The 25,464-nt window shown below is 42.3% G+C and overlaps 1 protein-coding gene across 1 annotated transcript in view; it reads left to right on the top strand.

The window, feature by feature from the left end:
- The window catches only part of LOC143923454 (up-regulator of cell proliferation-like), a 36,422-nt gene extending 12,085 nt beyond the window's left edge, over nt 1-24,337 (top strand). Inside the window, exons 2-3 of the mRNA XM_077447139.1 lie at nt 13,183-13,240; nt 17,545-24,337. Of these exons, the coding sequence (XP_077303265.1) occupies nt 13,225-13,240; nt 17,545-22,214 (4,686 nt within the window). The 5' untranslated portion in view covers nt 13,183-13,224 and the 3' untranslated portion in view covers nt 22,215-24,337. The remainder of the gene's footprint in view (nt 1-13,182; nt 13,241-17,544) is intronic.
- Nucleotides 24,338-25,464: the final 1,127 nt, after the last annotated feature.

The following is a 25,464-nucleotide window of genomic DNA, read 5'->3' as shown; positions in this document are numbered from 1 at the left end:
ATAAGACAAACACACTTTTGAAAAATTCCTTTATTAAAAATAAAAAATAAATTAAAAAAAGATTCCAGTGGTGGTAATCCACTCTTGCTATCCAGCGATGGATGATCATCTCTCCAGCGATGGCTGATCTGATCCAGCGCAGCAAATCCATCCATCTGCCAGGTTGCGTGCTCGGATAAAGGGTCTGGTATGGATTTTTAGGGGGACCTCCACGTCAATTTTCTTTTTAAATTTGACGCAGGGTTCCCCTTAATATCCATACCAGGCCTGGTAATTGAATTTGGGGGACCCCCACGCTTTTTTTTTTTTTTTTTATCAATGACTTTCAATGAGTGTTCTCTGTATTACGGAGCCGACAATTCATAATAGCTGTGAGTGATTTTAAAGGACTTTTTTTCCTGCATAAATTACACTTTGTGCAGGGACAGTTCTAAGCACGGGAAACATACGCCCCTTCACAGGCATACTATAGACACCCCCCAGGTACGAAATTTAAAGGAATATTACACTTTTATTGTTTCACTTTAATCATTATTAAAATCACTGCTCCCAAAAAAACTGCAGTTTTTAAAACTTATTTTTGCATTGATACATGTCCCCTGGGGCAGGACCCAGGTCCCCAGATGCTTTTTAGGACAGTAACTTGCAGAATCTTTTCTCTCTGTCAAATCTTTTTTCTCTGTCGAATATTTTCTCTATATAATCTTGGACTAATAGAGGTAAGGTTAGGCACATTCGACCGCAGGTTCTATCGACACAGATTGTTATTGTCAGAGTCACGTCGAATCTCCTATTCCATATCGAACTGCTGTAACAACTAAAATGAAAATAAAGCATTTATTTATGTTGGATCTTTCGTTTTTTGGATTCTGTGCTTTCGTTATCGCTTGTCAAAATGAAAACGAAAATATCTGAAAAATGCACATGCCTAGTTTTTTTAAACTCTCTCCATGACTCCCATTTTTCCTTCCACCCCATGCTCTTTTCTTCAATTTCTCATCTGAGACATTCCATCTTATATACTCCTTCAACTTCATCTATCCACTCCCATATTTGTGGACTTTCAATTTCACCCCACTGTTTCGGTATAAGCCTCTTAGCCACATTTAGCAGATGTGGTATCAACGACTTCCTATATTGTTCTACTCCTTGTTCAGTTCCATGTAGTAAAATCGCCCATGGATCTTCTATCATATCTTTTCCAGTAATTTCTGTTATTAACTTTAGGATCTCCCGCCAATACTTTTTAATTTTGGGGCAATTCCACCATATGTAGGCCGCAGTCCCGAATTCCTTACATCCTCTCCAACACTCTGGGGTTTTTTTATTTTATCTGGGGTGGCGTACCATCTACTTAAACATTTGTAATTCATTTCCGCGGTCTTCACATCTACTGCTGAATTATGGGTTAGTTTAAATATTTTTTCGATATTACTCTTATCACCCTGTGCTCCCAGTTCCCCTTCCCACTGTGTGTTCTCGTCTAAGTTTCTATACTGTGGCGGGTTCCATACTATGTTTCCCAATCTTACTTTACTAAGTGCATTTTCAACTCCACCCTTCTTTTTTCCTTTTTATCCCTAACCCATTCTGCTACTCTTGACAAAACTATAGCTTCATAATATTTTTGGATATCTGGAACTGAGAGTCTACCCCTCCACCCCCCTATTTTAGTTACTCTGGGTTGCTCTAAAATCTCTGCCTATTTCTTGAGTATCCACCCCCTCCTCTCCAACCCGGTAGTTCGGGGGGCCTAATGTCTAATTTATCACAGAAGTCCGGTAAGTCCTCCGGGAATCTCAATCTGGCCGATCTCCCCTCCTTTATTCCAATCAAACATGCTGGGAACCCCCACAAGTACTTTATGTTTTGTTCTTGCATCTTAATCAAAAGAGGTTTCAAAAGTCTTCTTCTTTTCAGAGTTTCGGATGCCAGGTCTGAAAATATCTGGACCTCTGTCCCCTGATACTGTAATGGGGGTTTTCCTCTCAATTTGGCCCAGATTTCTGCTTTGTCTTCAAAAAATCTAAACCGAACGATATTATCTCTCGGTCTGGCTCCTCCTATATTAGTCATCTTTCCTACCCGGTGGACTCTTTAAATCCTAGGAAAATCTCCTGGTTCTCTCTCTAACAGGGGATTGAAAATAGTTTTTATAATTTCCTTCAGGTCTTCTCTCTTTTCTTCATAGACTGCATGTATTCTCAGATTCGACCTTCTGTCTCGATTGCCTGATCTTCTAGTCTATGCAGTATATTTCTTTGATTTTGTTGAGCTATTTTCAGCTGCTCCCTTAACCTGGACAGCTCTTTAGCATGTTTCTCCGCTCTATCCTCTGCCGCTTCCACTCTAGTCAGCAGGTGTCCCAGATCTGTTCGCAACAGATTCATTTCACATTTAATCATTTTCTCTAGACCTGTAAACATTTCTTGAATATCCCCTTTATTTAAAATTGTGGCCGAGACGTTTAAGTCCTCTGCCCTGCTAGAGTCCACTTCACTTTCTTTTAAAATATCCTTCGTTGACTGATCAGGTGTTTCCCTTATCTTCTTGTCTGACCCCTTTTTCTTATCCGATCTCTCCCTTTGCTGCTTCCCCAGGCCGCTGGTTTGGGGGGTGTCTCCCTGGGTCATATACATTTGTATTGTACTTGTTGCTGCCTTTGGAGTTTTACGTCCGCCCCGCTTTGGTCCTTTACTCCCCATTTTGCTCCTATAGTATATGTCTTTCTGTGTTTTGATCCTTCCATTCACCCTTATTAATAAATCTCAGACGCTTTTGGTATCTCTGCGTAGCAATTCCTGAGGAGGGCGGGGGCCGTTATTGCCTTTGACACGTTTTTTATTTTAATATATACTTTATCTTTGCAATGGTGAGTACCTACTTCAAGCTCTCAAACACTCTATACCTATGGTACTTCACTGCCTTTCTATTAATGCCAAGGGTTTAAATCACCCCGCAAAAAGATTTTCCCTGTGGGCTGAGGCCAAAAAACACAAAGCAGACATCCTCTGCGTACAGGAAACCCACTTTCAAAAAGATAAGACTCCATACTGTTCTAATAAAAACTATCCCCACGTTTTTCTAGCCTGCACCCCTGAACGTAAGGCAGGCGGAGTACTTATGGCAATCAGAAACTCTGTTTCCTTTCAACTCCGTGGAAAACTTCTGGATGAAAACGGTAGATATATAATTGTAACTGGTGACATTAACTCCAAACCATACACGTTAATTGCTTTGTACGCTCCTAACTACCGCCAACTTCGTTTTTTCAAAATGGTTCTAAAGAAAGCAGCACCTATGCTATATGGTAATCTTCTTATCTGTGGTGACTTCAATACTGTACATGATCTACATATGGACACAACGGCCAAGAGATCTAAAGCCCCGTACACACGAGAGGACTTATGTCCGACAGACTTCCAAAGGAGTTCCGCCGGAGTTCCGCCGGAGTTCTGCCGGAGTTCCGACGGAGTTCTGACAGACTTTTCGGCCGAACGGACTTGGACACACACGATCACACTAAACTCCGACGGATTCGAACGTGATGACGTACGACCCGACTCGAATAAGGAAGTTCATAGCCAGTAGCCAATAGCTGCCCTAGCGTCGGTTTTAGTCCGTCGGAGTAGCATACACACGAGCGGATTTTTCGAAGGGGACCGGGTCCGGCGGAGTTCCGTCGGGAAAATTTGAAGCATGTTCCATATTCTAAAGTCCTTCGGACTTTGGTGAGTCAAAAGTCCGTTGCAGCCCACACACGATCGTATAGTCTGACGGACTCAGTCCTTCGGACTTTGGATGTTGAAAAGTCCGCTCGTGTGTACGCGGCATAAGGGTTCACCATCACTACAACCTCTTATACAATCCGAGGGACTATTCGATGCATGGAGGTGTTACCACACAAACGAAAAGGACTACACCTTTTTTTCTCATAGACATAGATCCTACTCACGAATAGACCTATTTCTGACGGACAAATGGTTATTGCAAAGAGTTGTAGAAACTAAAATATTTGATATTACATGGTCTGATCATGCGGCAATCTCTATTGCCATTTCAGAAGGGTCTGTTTCCTCTTCACCTCCCATTTGGCGTTGCAATGTACGTCTGTTACAAAATCCGGACACCAACGGTACTATAACCCAGCACATTAGAAACTTTTTTGCAGACAACCAACACTCAGTCTCTGACCCTTACACTCTTTGGAACTCACACAAAGCTTACATTAGAGGGGTCCTTATTCAGTTAGGCGCACAACAAAAAAGACAACACACACAGACCCTAAACAAATTACTATCTGAGATTCACGAATCAGAGAAACTAAACAAACAATCCCCAACACAAGCTTTGACCAAACAACTTGACCGACTAAGAGAAATCTTACGAGAACATTTGGCACAGCAATACGATAGACACCTGCGACGCCTACGTCTCAATCACTATTCCAATGCAAACAGGGCAGGCAAATATTTAGCAAATAGACTTAAAGCCGCACGACTGAAGACCAGAATTCCATTCATATATAAGTCCGCGACGCAGCAGAAACTATTCAACCCTCTAGACATAGCAAATCAATTTGCTGATTACTACAGTTCCTTGTATAACCTCAAGGATGACCTAGACACACCCCAGCCATCCATGGATACTATCCAATCCTTTCTCACACACTTAAAGCTTCCATCCCTCTCTACTCAACAATTAGAAGACCTTAATATGGATATCACCACCACAGAAATTGAACAAACCATAGCTAGCCTTCCCAATGGTAAATCTCCAGGGCCAGATGGCTTTTCAAATGAATATCTCAAAATTTTCCAAGCAGACCTTACACCACATCTACAACAGGTCTTTCACAAAGCCACTATCACTGCAGCTTTTCCACAAGAGATGCTGAGAGCCCATATTGTCACACTTCCCAAACCGGGAAAAGAGCCCACAACTCCGGCACATTTTAGACCAATTTCATTACTAAACTCCGACATAAAAGTATACGCCAAATTATTAGCTAGGAGATTGACTAATGTAATACCTACATTAATTCAGCGCGACCAGATGGGATTTGTGAAGGGGAGACAGACCTCTGATGCTACCAGGATAATTATAAATGTTATCAGTTCGGCCGGCCTGTCTAGAACGCCTTCTCTGCTGTTATCAATTGACGCAGAGAAGGCGTTCGACAGGGTACATTGGCAATATATGGTATCGGTCTTATCGAAGTTTGGTTTCTCAGGCCATATCTTTTCTGCCATATTAGCACTCTACTCATGTCCCTCTGCGCAGGTACAAACAGCTGGTTTTTTGTCTAAATCATTCCACATAACTAATGGTACAAGGCAGGGGTGTCCCTTATCCCCCACTATCTTTAATCTCATGATAGAACCACTAGCCGAAACTATCCGCTCGCACCCACTTATTACTGGTTTCCAATTTGGTAACAGTAAACACGCCATAAACCTTTTCGCAGACGATGTGATTCTACTCCTAACCAATCCACTACAATCTCTACCTCAAGCACATCAGGTTCTCACGCAATTTGGTGAGGCCTCTTACTACAAAGTCAACTTTAATAAATCTCTGGATTTAGACTTGGGGGTGGATCCCAAGATCAAGGCTAAACTAGGATCACTACTACCTTATACATGGAGCAATACAGGTATAGAATACTTAGGCATTACGCTAACCAGTTCTGTAGCCAACTTAGTTAAAACTAACATGTCTCAACTAATCCCAAAACTTGACAAACAACTTAAAGAGCTTTCCCAGAAGGAAATCTCTTGGATGGGGAGAATTTCCGCATACAAAATGCTAATATTACCACAAATTTTATATGTATTCCGCTCCCTCCCAGTCCATATCCCCATATACTTCATTACCCAGCTATCCAACATGTGCTGGAAGTTTATATGGAAAGGTCAAAGGGCTCGTTGTTCACGCAACAATCTCCTTTCACACAAAAAAGTGGGGGGTGCAGGCATGGTAGACCTACACGACTACTTAATAGCAGTTAGACTAGACTCTCTCAAACATTGGATAGGTTCCTCAGAACCCCCAATTTGGGTGGATATAGAAGAAGCTCTATCGCCTACTATTGATCTGAAGCTAATGTTGCTAAGTGATAGTTGGTCCTCATGGTTATTGACTCACCTGTCTCCACCTATGAAGGCCTCTATGCTAGCGTGGAGAGCCTTTTATAATCTTAAGCGAAATGAAACCCAAAAACTTTTGATACAAATCCCTCTGACCATTCTTGAAAAGAAAATACCTATGTTATCGGTTAAATCTCTCATGGCTTATGGTATAAGGTCTCTTTCGGGTAACAAACTTAGAACAGTAGAGCAATTAGCTGCACACCATAATCTACCATATGCAGAATTGTACACCTGTTTACGCATTATTAATTTTCTTCACTTACTTCCATACCCGGACATCCATGTCCCAAGATCACTGTGGCGCTTTTACTCTGGTCAGGTTGTTGGGTCTAAGGGCATTTCGTTCTGTTACAATCAATTGCAGGACAAACTTGTTTTCAAACGGTCTACAGCCATGTTCAGCTGGGAAAGGGACCTACAGGTGGACCTCTCTGATATTCAGTGGAGATCGGCCTTTAGATCCATACACTCGTCCACACATTGTATCAAACACTGGGAAATGACTTTAAAAATTCTGAATAGGTGGCAATATACCCCCTTAAGATTGTCCAAATTCTACTTAGGTGCATCTCCACAGTGCTGGAGAAAATGCGGGGGGGCAGGCAATTTACTACACATGTTCTGGAATTGCCCCAATGTCAGAAGTCTCTGGAACCAGGTGTTCAAACTTATCTCCTCTCTCACAGAGAATCTATGCTCACCATCCCCGCAACTGGCATTATTACATATTGGTATGGAAAGCTTCCCTACTAAATATAGACCAATGGTCAGTCATATTTTATTGGAAACCAGAGCCTTGATTCTGCGCTACTGGAAGACTGAAACGGTGAAAAATCTCTCTGATGTGACTAAGATGGTGCATAGGAATTACACCTTTGAACGTCTCATTGCGTTTAACGCTATGAGAGGTCCAACATTTGACAAGCAATGGGAAAACTGGGTCAAATACAATTCTCACTGATATCGACATTTATTAACCACCTTCAGACCGGACCATTTTGCTGGTAAATGACCAGAGGTCTTTTTACAATTTGGCACTGCGCTGCTTTAACTGGTAATTGCGCGGTCATGCAATGTTGTACCCAAACAAAATTTGCGTCCTTTTCTTCCCACAAATAGAGCTTTCTTTTGATGGTATTTGATTGCCTCTGCGATTTTTATTTTTTGCGATATAAACGTAAAAAGACCGCAAATTTTGAAAAAAAATGATATTTTCTACTTTTTGTTATTAGAAAAATCCAATAAACTCAATTTTAGTCATACATTTAGGCCAAAATGTATTCAGCCACATGTCTTTGGTAAAAAAAAAGTCAATAATTGTATATTTATTGGTTTGCGCAAAAGTTGTCACATCTACAAACTAAGGTACGTTTTCTGGAATTTACGCAGCTTTTAGTTTACGACTGCCTATCTCATTTCTTGAGGTGCTAAAATGGCAGGGCAGTACAAAACCCCCCCAAATGACCCCATTTTGGAAAGTAGACACCCTAAGGAAATTGATAAGTGGCATGTTGAGCCCATTGAATATTTTATTTTTTTGCCTCAAGCGATTGAATAATGACAAAAAAAAAATTATTTTTTTTTTTTTACACAAAGTTGTCACTAAATGATATATTGCTCACACATGCTATGGGCATATGTGAAATGACACCCCAAAATAAATTCTGCTGCTTCTCCTGAGTACGGGGATACCACATATGTGGGACTTTTTGGGAGCCTAGCCGCGTACGGGGCCCCGAAAACCAAGCACCGCCTTCAGGCTTTCTAAGGGCGTAAATTTTTGATTTCACTTCTCACTACCTATTACAGTTTTGAAGGCCATAAAATGCCAAGATGGCACAAAACCCCCACAAATGACCCCATTTTAGAAAGTAGACACCCCAAGCTATTTGCTGAGAGGCATTTTGAGTCCATGGAATATTTTATATTTTGCCACAAGTTGCGGGAAAATTACAAACTTTAATTTTTTTTTTTTTTTTTTTTCACAAAGTTGTCACTAAATGATATATTGCTCACACATGCTATGGGCATATGTGAAATGACACCCCAAAATAAATTCTAATGCTTCTCCTGAGTACGGGGATACCACATATGTGGGACTTTTTGGGAGCCTGGCCGCGTACGGGGCCCCGAAAACCAAGAACCGCCTTCAGGTTTTCTAAGGGCGTAAATATTTGACTTCACTCCTCACTACCTATTACAGTTTTGAAGGCCATAAAATGCCAAGATGGCACAAAACCCCCACAAATGACCCCATTTTAGAAAGTAGACACCCCAAGCTATTTGCTGAGAGGCATGTTGAGTCCATGGAATATTTTATATTTTGCCACAAGTTGCGGGAAAATTACAAACTTTTTTTTTTTTTTTCACAAAGTTGTCACTAAATGATATATTGCTCACGCATGCCATGGGCATATGTGAAATGACACCCCAAAATAAATTCTGCTACTTCTCCTGAGTACGGGGATACCACATATGTGGGACTTTTTGGGAGCCTAGCCGCGTACGGGGCCCCGAAAACCAAGCACCGCCTTCAGGCTTTCTAAGGGCGTTACAGTTTTGAAGGCCATAAAATGCCAAGATGGCACAAACCCCCCCCAAATGACCCCATTTTGGAAAGTAGACACCCCTAAATTTAGGGGTACACTAGTGAGACTAGGTAATAAATGGCAGGTGCCCTGAAACTATAAAAAAAATAACTAACCAACCAGCGTCACCTGTAACAGTTATATGGTGATCACTGGTGAAAGGGTTAACTAGGGGGCAATCAGGGGGCTTTATGCGGTAGTATATGGGGGTCCCTGGAGCTATAAAAAGCTGCGGCGAACCTAAATACCTACCTGCCTAACTAGCGTCACCTGTGACACTAATATAGTGATCAGAAAAACGATCGCTTATTAGGCTGGGTTCACACTGGAGCGATGCGGGAACGCCACGAATCCGCGGCGGGTTCCCGCATCACATGCCTCCCGGCGGCAGTTCACACTGCCCTATGCGAACTGCTGGGAGTGTCAGTGAAATGTTAATGACACCCCCAGATCAGTTCGCATATCGCAGTGCGATCTGCAAACTCGGATCGCATGGTGTGAACACCCATGCGATCCGATTCTGCTGCGGACCAAAAAAAGGGTCCCGTGCGAGTTTGCGGCGGGTGCGGCGGGTGCGACACGAATTCAGCCATACTATCTGTATGGCTGAACTCGAATCGCACAGAGATCGGATGTGATTTGCACTGCAGTGCGGTGCGAATCACATCCGTTCTCATAAACCGCTGCAATGTGAACCCAGCCTTAGTGACACTGGCGACGGGGGGTGATCACGGGGTTAAACCTTTATTGGGGGTGTTAGGGGGGTACCTTAGAACTAAAGGGGGCTAACCCTAACTGCCCTAACAGTTATTACAGTCACAAATGACACCCGCCGGGTGATCAGGGGGTTAAACCTTTATTAGGTAATAAATACCGGGTGCCCTGAAACTATAAAAAAATAACTAACCAACCAGCGTCACCTGTAACAGTTATATGGTGATCACTGGTGAAAGGGTTAACTAGGGGGCAATCAGGGGGCTTTATGCGGTAGTATATGGGGGTCCCTGGCGCTATAAAAAGCTGCGGCGAACCTAAATACCTACCTGCCTAACTAGCGTCACCTGTGACACTAATACAGCGATCAGAAAAACTATCGCTTATTAGGCTGGGTTCACACTGGAGCGATGCGGGAACGCCATGAATCCGCGGCGGGTTCCCGCATCGCATGCCTCCCGGCGGCAGTTCACACTGCCCTATGCGAACTGCTTGGAGTGTCAGTGAAATGTTAATGACACCCCCAGATCAGTTCGCATATCGCAGTGCGATCTGCAAACTCGGATCGCATGGTGTGAACACCCATGCGATCCGATTCTGCTGCGGGCCAAAAAAAGGGTCCCGTGCGAATTTGCGGCGGGTGCGGCGGGTGCGACATGAATTCAGCCATACTATCTGTATGGCTGAACTCGAATCGCACAGAGATCGGATGTGATTTGCACTGCAAAGCAATTGGTGTCACTGTGACTGGGGGGGCAGGGGTAATTGGGGGGTGATCGGGGGGTAAAGGGGGGGTGTGAGTGTGCCTGGCATGTTCTACTGTATGTGTGGTGTGTTGGTGCAACTCACCGAACCTCTCTCCTCGGTGCCGGAACGAAAAATACCGACACGGAGGAGAGAATACATCACTTCCTCTCCTGTGTTTACATTACAGGAGAGGAAATGATGTCACGGGACATTTTCATTCGTCGGGAGCGATCGCGAGGGGGTGGCCATGAATGAATGGCCGTCCCCTCGTCCGGGATCACTCCCGAACGAATACCGACCGCCGCAGGCACCGGGCGGGGGCCCGATCGGGCCCCCGACCGGCGGGCAGGCAAGGACGTACATGTAAGCCCTTATGCCTGCCCGTGCCATTCTGTCGACGTACATCGTCGTGCGGCGGTCGGCAAGTGGTTAATAATCCAGGATACTTACGCTTTATTTGTTCTTGCTCTTAATCAATACTATACTTCTGATCTCAATTCATGATTACATATTGTGTATATCGCTAATTTACGGGTAGACAACCCTTTTCTTCTTCTTTTTTTTTCTTTTTTCTTTTTCTTATCTTCTTTTGTTTGCTTTATGTTTCAAAATTTTTTTGCTGCATAACGTTTTGTTGGTTCATTATTACTACACACCTGTATTGTTATTGCTGAATATTCCATGAACGTGTACATGCAACTTGTTACTTTCAATAAAAATTATTGAAACAGAAACTCCATGGTCCCCTGGGTCAAGTTTGAAAGCGATTCTATCGCTCCCCTGTACCTTCCTGGGTTGATGTGGTCCACGAATTGAGCTACCACGGAACTAGCAAAAAAAATCAGATTGTAGCTATGGGTCTACATCTATGGAAGTAATACCAGTCTAAATATAACCTAGTCTCGTAAACACCCTTAGGGGCCTTTTATCTCGGAGATCCTAGATTTACCCCAGCATATGACTATCGAGAAACCTTCCTAGCCTGGACCGAACAAAAACTGACCAAACTAGGCGACTTCCTTGCTGGGACGAAATTTACCACATTCCAAGACCTTCAGGCCTGTTATCACATCCCAGATACAGAATACTTTCGCTTCTTACAAATTCGACATTTTTTTCTTAAACACTACCCGGACCCCCCCTCTAAATCTACCACTCTCTTCGAGGACATTTGTCACACCTGCCCTCGCCAAAAAGGCCTTATTTCAGGAGTCTACAAATTTTAGAATCACATTCTACATCAGAATCAGTAAATGAGGCATGCACTTTAAAATATAGTTCCCAATGGGAACAAGAACTAGATCTAGTAGAGGGGGATTTAGATTGGGAGAAAGGTTGGAATAATATGAATAAGTGCACTAAATCCCTAACAATTAGAGAAACTACTATTAAGTTGACAAGATGGTATTACACCCCTGCATGCCTATATAAAATCTACCGCCTTACAGCCCCCGAGTGTTTTAGGGGCTGCAACCACCTAGGCACCCTCTGTCATCTATTTTGGGATTGTGCAATAATTCAACCTACCTGGAATGAGGTCTTTGGATTGATTGATAAATTGGTGAGGAAGTCTAAAACTTTATTGCAACAGCATTGTCTCTTATTTCAGACTCCCCCAGACACCACCAAACTCCTGGTGAGGTTGATCCACTCAATTTGCATTGCCATGCATTGGACAGTAGCCCTGCACTGGAAGACGCCCATGGTTCCATTTGCACAGGTTTTGTCGTGCATAGATTATATGATGCTAGCCGAAAAAAAAGTTCATACCTTACACGATTCTATTCCCGCATATGACGCAAAATGGAATCCTTAGCTTCTAATTAGACTTCAAGACTGACCGTACTCCCCTTTTCTTTGTTTTTTTGTTTTTCTTTTTTTTCCCTTGCTATCTGCAAAATTTTTCTTTTTTTTCGTTGACACTTCCTTCTCTTGTAATGTTCACCATATATATATGCTTTCACCTTGCATTGGTCATAGAATTCCGAATGTATATGGAATAGATACCATGTTGAAAACATACTGTATACTGCTCATTGTTAACTCCATGCTCTGATCTCTATATAGAAAGACGTTGTCATTTATTTTGTAAATTCTGTTATTTTCAATAAAAACTTTTGAAAAAAAAAAAAATATATACTTTATCTTTTATACTGTACTTAGTCTGGCGCACCTTCTCCCTGTTCTTTGTGTTTTCAAATTCTTTAGAGAGCCCTGCTTCTCCTCTCAAGACTGTTGCTGCCGACGGTGCCCCCCCCCCCCTGTATTATTACAAATGCCATTGTTATTGACATTTTAAAATACTCATACTCAAATAGAGACTATACAGGGACTGATTTTTTGCTCCATCTGATCCCAAATATTTCTGTACAACCAGACTAGTATAAGGAAGCCATAGTCAGTAGCCAATAGCTGCCCTAGTGTAGTTTTTTGTTCGTCAGACTAGCATACACACAAATGGATTTCTCAATAGGACTTGGGTTCGGCGGAGTTCCGGGCAAAAAATTTGAAACATGTTCTATTTCTAAAGTCCATCAGATTTTTGGACAGCAAAGGTCAGATGGAGCCCACACAGGATCGAATTGTCTGATGGATTCGTTCCGTCTGACCTTTGCTGTCGAAAAGGCTGGTCGTGTGTAGATGGCAATAGATTGCAAGCTCCTTGAGGGCAGGGACTGATGTGAATATGCAATATATATGTAAAGTGCTGCGTAAGTTGATCGCTCTATATAAGTACAATAGATAAAATACAGCAGAGAACTTCAAAAGTGGCAGGATTTACTTGATTGTGTCATCCCTGAAGCATGCAATTGACTTACTAAAGTATTAGAGCATGCTCACTTAGTAAATAAGGTTTTACTTCGGCAACATAGGAAAAGCGATTAGCATAATGAAAATACAATTTTTGTGTGTATATACAGTATTTATAGAGAGAGATATAAAGATCTATAAATAAGTATGTTCTGCTTTAACTCTTTTAGTCCGTGGGTGTGGATCACAGAAGATAACTTCACACCTTCCAGATGGCTACAACAGGAGGTATGTTTTGTTTTCAATTAGGATGGGCTTCAGGTTTGGGTCTTCCATTGATTGGAGGCTAATCCAGCAAATTCAAGGATCATGCTCCTCGAAAATGAATGTAACAATCTGATCACCCAAATTCTTCATAACATTAATCCACTGCAATGGGTCAGCTGACTTAGAAGGGCCAATAATGGGGGCTTTGTTTTGTGCCAGACCCCTCACTATAAAGGGGGGAGCAGGGTGTTAAATACCGTTTTTATGGTATTATTATCAAAATCCTGTAAATTATAAGAAAGCCCATTCAGTTCTTGTGTAAAAACTCAAAAATTGATTTAATAATAAAATAGCAAAACATCACAAGAACAATATCAAAATATAACATCAATAGTTTATTATATTCTTAAGCTAAAGATTGAATCAGATATGTGTCTTTGTATGTGTGTGTGTGTGTCAGAAGCAAATATGCCTTAACCGATTGCCGACCATCACACGACGATGTACGTCGGCACAATGGCACGGCTACGTAAATGGGCGTACCTGTACGTTCCCTTTAAGATGTAGCATTGTGGCCGCACGCCGCTGGCGTGCTCCGTGAGCGTGCCATTAGTTTGCCAGGTAGTAGTTATCCTGGTTAATTGTTAGAAGATCCACTGATTCCTTTCTAACTCTGATATTAGAATGACAGGGGCTTAGCAAGGTCAGGTCATGAATGGATGGGGTGTCTCAGCCAATTGGCAGGGGTCTCTTTGATCCCTTGGCATGCTGGGGGAGCCTATTTATTTGGGCGTAGTCAGGTGATCGGTGTTCTGTGCCACCTGGCCGGCTGTCTGTGTGGATGTGTATGTCACCTGGGTTGCTAGGCCGGAAGCCTGAGGCCTATCCCGGGGACTCCTGGCTGCTAGGCTGCCTGAGACCTATCCAGGAGAAGCAGCGTATGGTTGGGACTGCAGGATTGGAGTCCAACCGAGGATAAAGGTTCCACCGGACAGGGAACCAGTGGATGTAAAGGGGAAGCTGTCGCCACTTAAGGACCATCCACCTTATTACCAGAGACTTCAGTGAGTAAGCAGGAGCCAGTACCAGAGCAGTTTTCTCACCAGCCGGGGACGGTGAAGAAGTGGGAAAGCTTCAGCAAGTGCCAAGCCAGGGACTTAGCAGGATAGCGGGGTTGATGCTTGAGGAGTATACTTGTTAGCTGTGAAAGAGTGCAGGAGATTCAGTGGCGATTGCATCTGAAAGTCTAGAGACTGGGAGCTCAGTGATATAGTACACATTCAACTTTTATTAAACACAATCAAAAATAATAAAACTCATTGCACTCTCAATTACTAGAGGATGCAAAAGCCCATCACAATAATATGCTGACCGGTGGGAGGTAATGTCCTTGATAACCTGATGAGCATCCCATGCATGCAGACTTGTTGTGCAGCAGCCCCCACACCCTGCACCTTTACTCTTCCCTTCAGTATCAGCAACCCAAGGGCACTAAGTCTGGATTCACACCGATGCATTTTTTGTGCTTTTTGCAGATTTGCACTACAGATCGTTTTCCATAGGAGACAATGTTAAATGGACTGTATTGCAAATCTTCAAAATGCAAAAAGCACTAAAACTGCACAGGTGTGAATCCAGCCTAAGTCTGCTCAAGAAGCACAATAGATAAAGCCAGCATTTGTGTTCATAAACTGCACAATGCTGGCTGCTGAGCGAGGCTGAATGTACTCAAGGTTGTACAGAACCTCCAAAAAGCTTAAGTCCAAGACAGGACACACCAGCCACCGTGGAGTGAGCTTGGCATTGTTAGGTAGCCATGACAATGTATTTCAGGGACATTTCCTACTTTTTCATGTCCTGAATGGGACTGCACCCTCAAAGCAACCACAAACTAAAATTTGAGCAAAATACCCCAAAAATAGAAACACACAAAAGAGCAGCTTAAGAGGGTTATTGTCCAAGAGTTGGAATCAAACTGATTTCTGAAACAGATTGTAGTCCTAGTAAGATATTTTTGTTTAACCACTTAAAAGGGTTGTAAAGGTAAATGTTTTTTCACCTCAATGCATTCTATGCATTAAGGTGAAAAAAAACATCTCACAGTGCCGGTGCCCCCAGTCCCCCCATTTTCCTTTTCTCACCCCTCGAAAGTCCCGCGCTCGCCCCCGCCGTTCTCTTCGCCGTTCAGCCTGACCGCTGATTGGCTGGAGTGGATGGACTGAAGGTAGCGCAGCCATTGGCTCGTGCTGCTGTCAATCACATCCAATGAGGTGGCGCGCCGGGGGGCGGGGCCGTGTGATACAGCGAGCGGCTATAGCCGCCAGCTGTATCACGGGAGCGCGCCCGCAGGTGCTTCTCACCATGCGAGGGAGCTCACATGAACATGAGAAGTACCTGCGGGAAGAAGCAGAGACAGCTGCCGAGGTACCACAGAAGAGTAGGTTCGGGGCCACTCTGTGCAAAACGAGCTGCACAGTGGAGGTAAGTATAATATGTTTGTTATTTAAAAAAAAAAATGTTTGTTATTTAAAAATAATGTGGCAGGTTGGGTCCCCTGGGCAAATCGCCGTAGCTGTAGGTCGGCCACTTTAAGACCACTAGGCACGACGGCAGAGCCGATGCACGTGCCCTGCAGCCGTGATGTCTGCCAGGCACCCGCGATCACTCCTGAGAGAGACAGAATGGAGATCTGTCAATGTGAGCAGACAGATCTCTGTTCTGTCAGGAGAGAGAAGACAGATCTACTGTTCATACTGGTTATGAACAGTGATATGTCTCCTCCTCCAGTCAGTCCCCTCCCTCCACAGTTAGAAACAATCCCTGGGGCACATATTGAACCCCTTGATCGCCCCCTAGTGCTAACCCCTTCCCTGCCAGTGACATTTATACAGTGATCAGTGGCTATTTTTAACTCTGATTGCTGTATAAACATCAATGGTCCCAAAAAAGTGTTAAAAGTGTCCGATCTGTCCTCCGCAATGTCGCTGTCCTGCTAAAAATCGCTGATCACTGCCATAATTAGTAAAAAAATTTGTAATAAAAATGCCAGAAATATATCCCCTATTTTGTAGACGCTATAACTTTTGCTCAAACCAATCAATATACGCCTATTGCAATTTATTTTACCAAAAATATGTAGAAGAATAGATATTGGCCTAAACTGAGAAAGAAATCTTTTTTTTTATATTTTTTGGGGGGGATATTTATTATAGCAAAAAGTAAAAGATTTTTATTTATTTTTTTCAAAATTGTTGCTCTTTTTTTGTTTATAGCACAAAAAATAAAAACCGCAGAGGTGATCAAATACCACCAAAAGAAAACTCTATTTGTGGGAAAAAAAGGACATCAATTTTGTTTGAGTACAATGCCACATGACCGCGCAATTGTCAGTTAAACAACGCAGTGCCGTATAGTAAAAAATGGCCTGGTCATTAGGGGGACAAATCATTTCCGGGGCTGAAGTGGTTAAATGAAGAAGAAGACCCCCACCACTTAAAGAGGAAGTAAACCCTGATGGGTTTACTTCCTCTTTCATTCCCTGCAAAGGTAAAGCATAATGGACTACTATGCATCGCATCGCATAGTAGTCCATTATGTGTCACTTACCTGACACAGGAGCCAGCGATGTCACCGCTGTCCCCTGTAGTTTGGCGCATCCATCTTCTCGGTGGGGTCTCACTGCTCCGCCGCTGTCGTTCGGCGAAGCCGCGATGACGTCACTCCCGCACATGAACACTGGAGCTGCCACTCACAGCATATCGCTATGCGCCTGCGTGCCGCTGTCTATGGCGCATGCACCGTAGACAGCGGTGCCTGTCTTTCGGCAAATTTCTCCTAAACCGTGTAGGTTTAGGAGATATTTCTTGGACCTACAGGTAAGCCTTAATCTAGCCTTACCTGTAGGTCAAAGTGTGTTGTAAGGGTTTACAACCACTTCAAATTAGTAATAGTAAAACCCAGTTTGCTATCTGACCCCTATTTTTTTCCTATCCTTTTCCCAAAGCAGCTTCAATACAGTGACACTATGGCTGCCCTAAGCCCCTGTTTTATAATGAGGGGTGCTGGCATACCAAATTCCCCACATTTTTGGCTGCTCCAAGCCTGCTACCCATGGTTTATGTATGGTAAATTATGATATTATAATGCCATGGTGCCCTTGGACAAAAATTTGCCAGGATTCCTGAATCCTGACCCTTGAGTTTGAATCCATGGCTGGATAAATTCAAACGTTTTCCCAAGCCCTAAACTCAAAGATTTTAAAACTAAAATCAATTTAATATAACGATGATGTATTAATTGTACTTGTTGCTTATTTCTGTTTACAGAGTCGGAGGCTTTTACTAATCTCCTTATACTGTTGAAGATGGAGAAGTATATTTGTAATAAGCTGACTTTGGGTGATATTCTAGAAATCTCTGCAGAGTACAATAAAGACAATAAACCCCAGAAGATAGAAGATGTACCCTGGTGTACTCTGAGGAAGATTATGGCTCTGGACATTACTGCAAGGAACACTCTATATGACACCCATGCTGGGAAAGAAATTGATCCATTTGAAATTATATTGGAGGATCCACAAAGTTCAAGTTCCGTCCACCCCATTGATGTCCTCTGTGTTCTCCTCCATTGTTCAGACAGTATTCTGCAACAGGAGATTGTGAGCAAAATGGCCATGTGTCAGTTTGCTGTCCCTCTGCTGCTCCCTGCTGGTGATGGGTCACATTGTACCTTCATGCTGTGGGCAATGAGAGACATTGTGAAAAAGTGGAGACCTCAGTCACTAGCTGACAGCAAAGGGTTCAGACAGGAAAATGTGGTGAATATTTCCATGCCAGTCATTTCTTTTGTAAGATTGGGGAAAACCAAGCTGTCCAAATCCAAAACTCTGAATCAAGTTCTTAATCCAGCCCAGCAGCATCACAACTTCTTCATACATGGTGATATGGAAGGAGGAAACCTTGAAAGGAAAATATCTGAAGGACTTGTGGAAATGTCCTGGTATTTTCCCTCTGGTACATCTGATATTTTTCCAGAAGCCTTTGCAGTGGCCAACCTACGTGGAGACCTGGAGACCAACTGGGACCAGTTCACATTTCTGAGTGAAATCTCATCAGCTGTGTTTATATTCATGGAGACAATCAATGAGCGAGAATTCCAACTGTTATCAAAATGTAGTCAGAGTAACACCACATTTTACTTTGTTGTTACTCCTAGTCCAGGAAAAGATATAGAGAAAGAGACAATACACGTTCTTAAGAATCTATTACCAGTATTAGGAAGTGAGAAGGAACATGTTGTCTTGAAAGGCAAGTCAGAGAATGATGCAAGTTTCATAAAAAAAATCCAACCAAAACTTCAAAATATGTTAAATAAATGCTCCAAAAATGTAATACTAGGAGATCTCCCTAAATTCTTTGGTAAACATAATGTCGTGGTGGATGAAGATACAAATGAATGCCAAAAAGCAAAAGACCTTGCCAATAAAATCACTAGAGAAATCCACGATTTAGCACAGTATAAAAAGCAAACAATGAAATTACAAGGAGATCTCTGGAAGCAATTGTCCAAAATAGAAAAAGAACTTTGCAGAATGAAAAATCAAGGAGAGGAGAATGCAGCAAAATATCAGGCTGATCTTCTAACTAAATGCAATAACCTGCGCTCAGAGCAATATAAACACCAAACTCCAAAAGGTATACAGATGTTTATAGATGCAATTACTGATTTGTCTCAGAAAGAAAGACAATATTTTCTGAAATGGATGAAATTTAAGCTTGATGGAATTTCTAGAGCCAACCTGACTGAACTTCAAAGTACATATAAGGAGAAATGTACCAACACCGCACATAGAAATGAACTTCAGGACTTAGATCAGAAACTGTCAGATAGCTCTTTAGGGATAGAACACTTTCTACGTGAACTGGGTCAGTTCTATGAAGCTGAAAGTTCTATGACAAAACTAAAACAAATTGAGAGGCAGCAAAATACGTTTTTTAAACTTCCAGGAATAGCAGCTGATCTTCTGTTAGATGGATTTCCTTTGGAGCTTATTGATGGAGATGCTTCCAACATCCCCCTGCAATGGATAACAGACGTGTTGACTGAGTTGGACATCAAAACAAGAGGACAATGTAGATTGAGAGTGATAACTGTCTTGGGAGTGCAGAGTACAGGTAAATCCACCCTTCTCAACACCATGTTTGGTCTGCAGTTCCCAGTGGCCAGTGGAAGATGCACACGAGGGGCCTTCATGACTCTTCTAAGGGTAAAAGAGAGCTTTCAGGAAAAGCTGGGCTGTCACTTCATCCTGGTTATTGACACTGAGGGGCTGAAAGCTCCAGAGTTGGCCTCACTGGAGGGCAGCTATGAACATGACAATGAACTGGCCACACTAGTGGTTGGGCTGAGTGATATCACCATAATCAATATGGCCATGGAAAACACAACAGAAATGAAGGATATTTTACAGATTGTGGTCCATGCTTTTCTTAGAATGAAAGAAATTGGGAAGAAACCCAACTGCCAGTTTGTACACCAGAATGTCAGTGATGTATCGGCTCATGATAACAACATGAGAGACACAAAGAAACTTCTGGAACAACTGAATGAAATGACAAAGGTGGCTGCCAAAATGGAGAAAAAAAATGAGATTTCAGCTTTCACTGATGTGATCAACTACGATATTAAGAAGGACAATCGGTACATTCCTGGCTTGTGGCAGGGAGACCCACCAATGGCTCCAGTAAATTATGGCTACAGCTTAAATGTGCTTGAGCTTAAAATGTATTTGTTTGAATGTTTGGATTGTGAGCAATCTATTAACAAACCATCCAGCATCCCTGATTTTATTGCTTGGATAGAAAGTTTGTGGTGGTCTGTGAAACACGAGAAATTCATCTTCAGTTTTAGAAACAGCCTGGTGGCCAAAGCCTACAATAAATTGTCTACACAATATTCCCTATGGGAATGGGATTTCTGTAAAAATATTCGCCACTGGACGATCAGCGCAGAAGTCAACATTAGAAATCAATCTGGAGAAACATATGAAATCAATAGACATGAGCTGCAGAATATTCTTCTGGAGGAAGAAAACAAGATGACGGAATCACTAGAAAAATATTTTGAAAACTCTGAAAATGCTAATCTCATAGAACAATACAGAGAAGAATTCAAATTAAGTATACAAAGCCTGAGAAAAGAACTTGAAAGAAACGCTCTTAGCAAATGTCATGAGGCTGTGTCTATCCAGAAAGGGAAAATACAAATCCAGAACATTGAGAGTAAATCTCAGGCATTCATTGAAAATAAAATAACACATCTCCTGCAAAGATATAGACAGAATAATCATGAAGTAAGTGAAGAAGAAATTAAAGAAGAATTTGAGTTGATGTGGAAGAAGACGTTATCAGATTTGCAGTTGGAAGAACTAAAGAGATATAATGTGGATCATTCTCTTCTTCAGCTTCTCAAAAATGACATGAGCAATAAAGGACCTGAGATAAATAGAGCATTAATTAGAGTTAAGGTTTTACATCAATATGCAAAGAAAGGTGTCAGGTTTTGTATAGATGATAAAAAGCACTTTGATCGCTCCTTTAAATCTGTTTTACGCAACCTATTTAAGCAAGAACATAAAAAGGCTAAAGATCTTGCTGCTTCAATAATTTGGACCAGTAATGAGTATATAAAAGAGAAGATGTCTTCCAGTGATGATTACAATGAAATGTTCTCGAAGGAATTGCTACGCAAGATCAATAATATACTTAATGATAAAGATGTGAAAAAGCTTAAGTTTAATAAACAGTTTGAGCTGGATATCAAACTTTTCATTCTTGGAAAAGCCTCTAAAGCCTTCCAGAAGTTACATGACAAGTTTATCCATGAGAATGACCCTAAACGTTGCCTGGAGAAGCTAAAGCCTCAATACTTGTCTATATTGCTCATTGTTTTCCACAAAAAAGATGAAAGTCGAAGCAGAGCCAGACAGTTTTGTGAGCTGTGCCTGAAACCAGCAATAATAGATTATGTTTTCAAACATCTTGGACAAAATCTTGTGGATGAGATGTTAAGAGAAAATGTCATATTCCACAGCAAAAGTTCTTTCCACTGTACGGTTCTAGAGGAGCTTCTAGAAGACATGTCATTCCAAAAGTATGTTGAATTCATCAGTTCATATGAGAGCTTTATAAAAAACTGGATCTTAACTTACATCACAAACAAATATGGCAGAGGACCAGCTTTAGAAACCTTGCTGGAGAATATTCTCTCATCAATTGTCAAGAAAATAAAAACCGCTCTTAAAAACAAAAGATGCCTGAAGGAAAACTCTGTGTCGGGTTTTTTGGAGACGTTCTGTGAGTTATTAAAAACAGAATTGGTGATCTCACAAAAAGAGATGAAAGTCCTCACATTCCTTAACTTGGGGGACGTTATGCAGTTCTCATCGGAAATTGAAAATTTCCTTCCAGAGACACAACAACAAATCCGACCAGAACTTAGATCTGTAGATATACAGTATATTCTTTCCAGGATCATAGTGAAGCCTCTGGATGAATTGTTCAGGAAGGTGATTGGATGTGGCAAGCAGTGTCCTTTCTGTGGTGTCCCCTGTGAAGCTTCAGGGTGTCACCATGTAAATCACTCAGCTTCCATGCACAGACCACAAGGATTGGGGAAGTGCTGTGTTGTAGAAGATGACAAGCTGGCCACTGATATCTGTTCTACTCTTGTTGTATCTAAATTAACTTTTAGAAATGCAGACACAGAATGGAAAAGTCATCCCTATAAAGAGTATCGTACATTTTACCCAGATTGGGCCATTCAGCCTGACTCCAGCATTAAGTCCTCAGATTACTGGAAGTTCATCTTTGTAAAGTTTAATCAGGAGTTTGCAGAAAAGTATGGAGCATTACCAGCTGAGCTGCCGGATACCTGGATGAAAATCACCAGAGAGCAAGCACTTGGAAGTTTGAAAAAAGCCTATAATGTGAATTGACCTCCCTATAATGATCATTACAAACTGCTTTACATTGGGGACAAATGAGGATAGATAGTATTTTTACATAATGTATACATCCCAATAAGGGAATTCAGCATGCAGAGAGCTAGTAATTACACAGAATGACAACCATTGCTCATACTGGATGCTACATCACCTGTGTATAACGCATATACTGTACCTGCATATATACATGATTTATTACCATTTTACAATGATTTTCTAAATATAAGCAGCTAAGCAACTTCTCAGTAGTTAGCAATGTTATATTGTGCAAAAGGTCCAAGAAGATCTCAATGGGATTCTATTGGCTTTACCGTCTTTATATGCCAAGGAATTGACATGCCTCTACAACACATGGGAAGCCACATTTGCCTCTCCAATCCTATGGAATGCCCTACCCCAATCTGTCCGCCTATCTCCAACTTTATTAGTTTTTAGACGATCCCTGAAAACACTTCTCTTCAGAGAAGCCTACCCCACCCACACCTAACTGTATTTTCATGTTCTCCATCAGCTCATCCCCCCCACAGTTATTACCTTTTGTTCCTCTTGACCCTCCCTTCTAGATTGTAAGCTCTAACGAGCAGGGCCCTCTGATCCCTCCTGTATTGATTTGTATTGTAAGTGTACTGTCTGCCCTCATATTGCCAAGCGCTGCGCAAACTGTTGGCGCTATATAAATCCTGAATAATAATAATAATAATTTAAAATAATATCAATGCTATACAAATTTCTTGCCGCACTTCTACCTATACAATATTACCCTATTATAAGAAGTGTTACATTCCTGGCTACTCCTGTTCCAGTCCAGATGGATTCATGTAGAGCCTCTATTTCCACTTGTATTGGGAATTTTGTTTTAAAGAGGAAGTAAACCCTGATGGGTTTTACTTCCTCTTTCTTCCCCTGCAAAGCATAATGGACTAGTATGCATCGCATAGTAGCCCATTATGTTGCACTTACTGAAAAGGAAGCTCTCGATGTCCCCACTGTCCCCGCTGCTCATCCATCGTCACCCCTCTTCCTTCCAGGGCTGTGGTCTCTGGCTCTGTGACTGGTCAGAGCCGCGTGATGTCACTCGCACGCATGCGCACAGGAACCACCAGTCACGGCACAGGCCCTTTAGAAACGGCACGGGCCCTTTAGAAAGGACACGCCCGTTACCTTTTTTCAGTGTGTATGCATCAATGACGTCGGCGCAAGCATATATGGTAAATATCTCCTAAACCGTGCAGGTTTAGGAGATATTTCCAGTACCTACATGTAAGGCTTATTATAGACTTACCTGTAGGTAAAAGGGGTGTAACAAGGTCAATGGCATCACTAGGGTTGGTGTCCCCCAGTGCGAAAAAACATGGTGTCACCCCCCCCATAACTATAGTCCCCCTTCAGTACAGACCCCCCTCCCTAAGTACAGACCACCCTCCACTAAGTACAGACCCCCGTCCCTCAGTATAGATCCCCTTCAGTGCAGACCCCCTTTAGTACAGACCCCAATTCATTGCAGACCCCACATTCAGCTCAGCCCCCAATTCAGTGCAGACACCCTCAGTGCATACCTCAATTCAGTGCAGACCCATTCAGTGCAGACCCCCCAAATCAGTGCAGACCCCCCAATTCAGTGCAGACCCCAATTCAGTGCAGACCCCCTCAGTACAGACCCCAATTCAGTGCAGATCCCCTCAGTGCATACCCCAATATCTGTGCACACCCCCCTCCCCAAGTTGGTGCAGACCCCCTCAGTGCAGACCTCAATTCAGTCGGAGAGATGCGAGAATCTCCGAATAACAAAAAAATTGTCCAAATTTTAATTCGGAACTAAACGAACTGCACATGTCTACTAGCAAGGACCTCAGTAAATCTGGGTATCTGCTAGCATCACAACGTGCAGATTATTATAAAGCTTTGCTGGCAAAATAAATAAATATATATATAAAATAAAAAACACTTTTTTGGTTCCTATATAAAATTTTGCAAATAGCATGTTGTTTATTAATTTCAAAGGTATTGTTAAATGGAGATATGGTGTTATACCACAAGAGATGCATTTGTAACCACTCCATGTTATGTGTGACGTTCTGTAAGTTACCAGGCCAGGTGGGCCTTGTTCCTGTGATAAATAAACAATTAAAATAATAATAATAATTTTGCAAATAAGTAATTGTTCTTCATAAATGTAGGCCAACATTTATACTGCTACATATCTTTGGTAAAATTAACTCAAATTAGTGTACACTCGCTGGCCACTTTATTAGGTACACCTTGCTAGTACCGTGTTGGACCTCCTTTTGCCTTCAGAAGTGCCTTAATTCTTCATGGCAAAGTTTCAACAAGGTGTTGGAAACATTCCTTAGAGATTTTGGCCCATAGTGACATGATAGCTACAGATTTGTCGGCTGCACATCCATGATGCCAATCTCCCATTCCACCACATCTCAAGTGTTCTCTATTGGATGAGATGTGGTGAGTGTGGAGGCCATTGGAGGACAGGGACCTCATTGTCCAGTGGTGAGATGATTGGATCTTTGTGACATGGGGCATTATCCTGCTGGAAGGAGCCATCAGAAGATGGGGACACTGTAGTCATAAAGTGATGGACATGGTCAGCAACAATACTCAGGTTGGTTTGTGGCATTTAAACCACGCTTAATTGGTACTAAGGGGCCCAAAGTGTGCCAAGAAAATAATCCCCACATCATTATACCACCACAACCAGCCTGAACCGGTGATACAAGGCAGGATGGATCCATGCTTTCATGTTGTTTACACCAAATTCTGACCCCACCATCTGAATGTCACAGCTGAAATCCAGACTCATCAGACCAGGCAACATTTTTCCAATCATCCATTGACCAATGTTGGTGATCCTGTGCTAAATGTAGCATCACTTGCCTGTGCTGACAGGAGTGATGCCCGGTGTGGTCTTCTGCTGCTGTAGCCTGCTTCAAGGTTCAATGTGTTTTGCATTCAGAGATGATTTTATATCATACCTTGGTTGTAACGAAGGGTTATTTGAGTTATTGTTGCCTTTCTATCATCTGGAACCAGTCTGCCCATTCTCCACTGACATCAACAAGGCATTTTCCTCCACGCAACTGACGCTCACTGGATATTTTCTCTTTTTCAGACCATTCTCTGTAAACCTGAGAGACGGTTGTGCATGAAAATCTCAGTAGATCAACAGTTTTTGAAATACTCAGACCAGCCTGTCTGGCACCAACAACCATGTCACGTTCAAAGTCAC

Source organism: Lithobates pipiens, unplaced genomic scaffold (genome assembly GCF_037356315.1).
Source record: "Lithobates pipiens isolate NorthernLeopardFrog02 unplaced genomic scaffold, aLitPip1_a1.2 Scaffold_22, whole genome shotgun sequence".
NCBI lineage: Eukaryota > Metazoa > Chordata > Amphibia > Anura > Ranidae > Lithobates > Lithobates pipiens.
The sequence above is the reverse complement of the archived record's forward strand: the minus strand, read 5'-3'. Positions and strand labels throughout refer to the sequence as shown.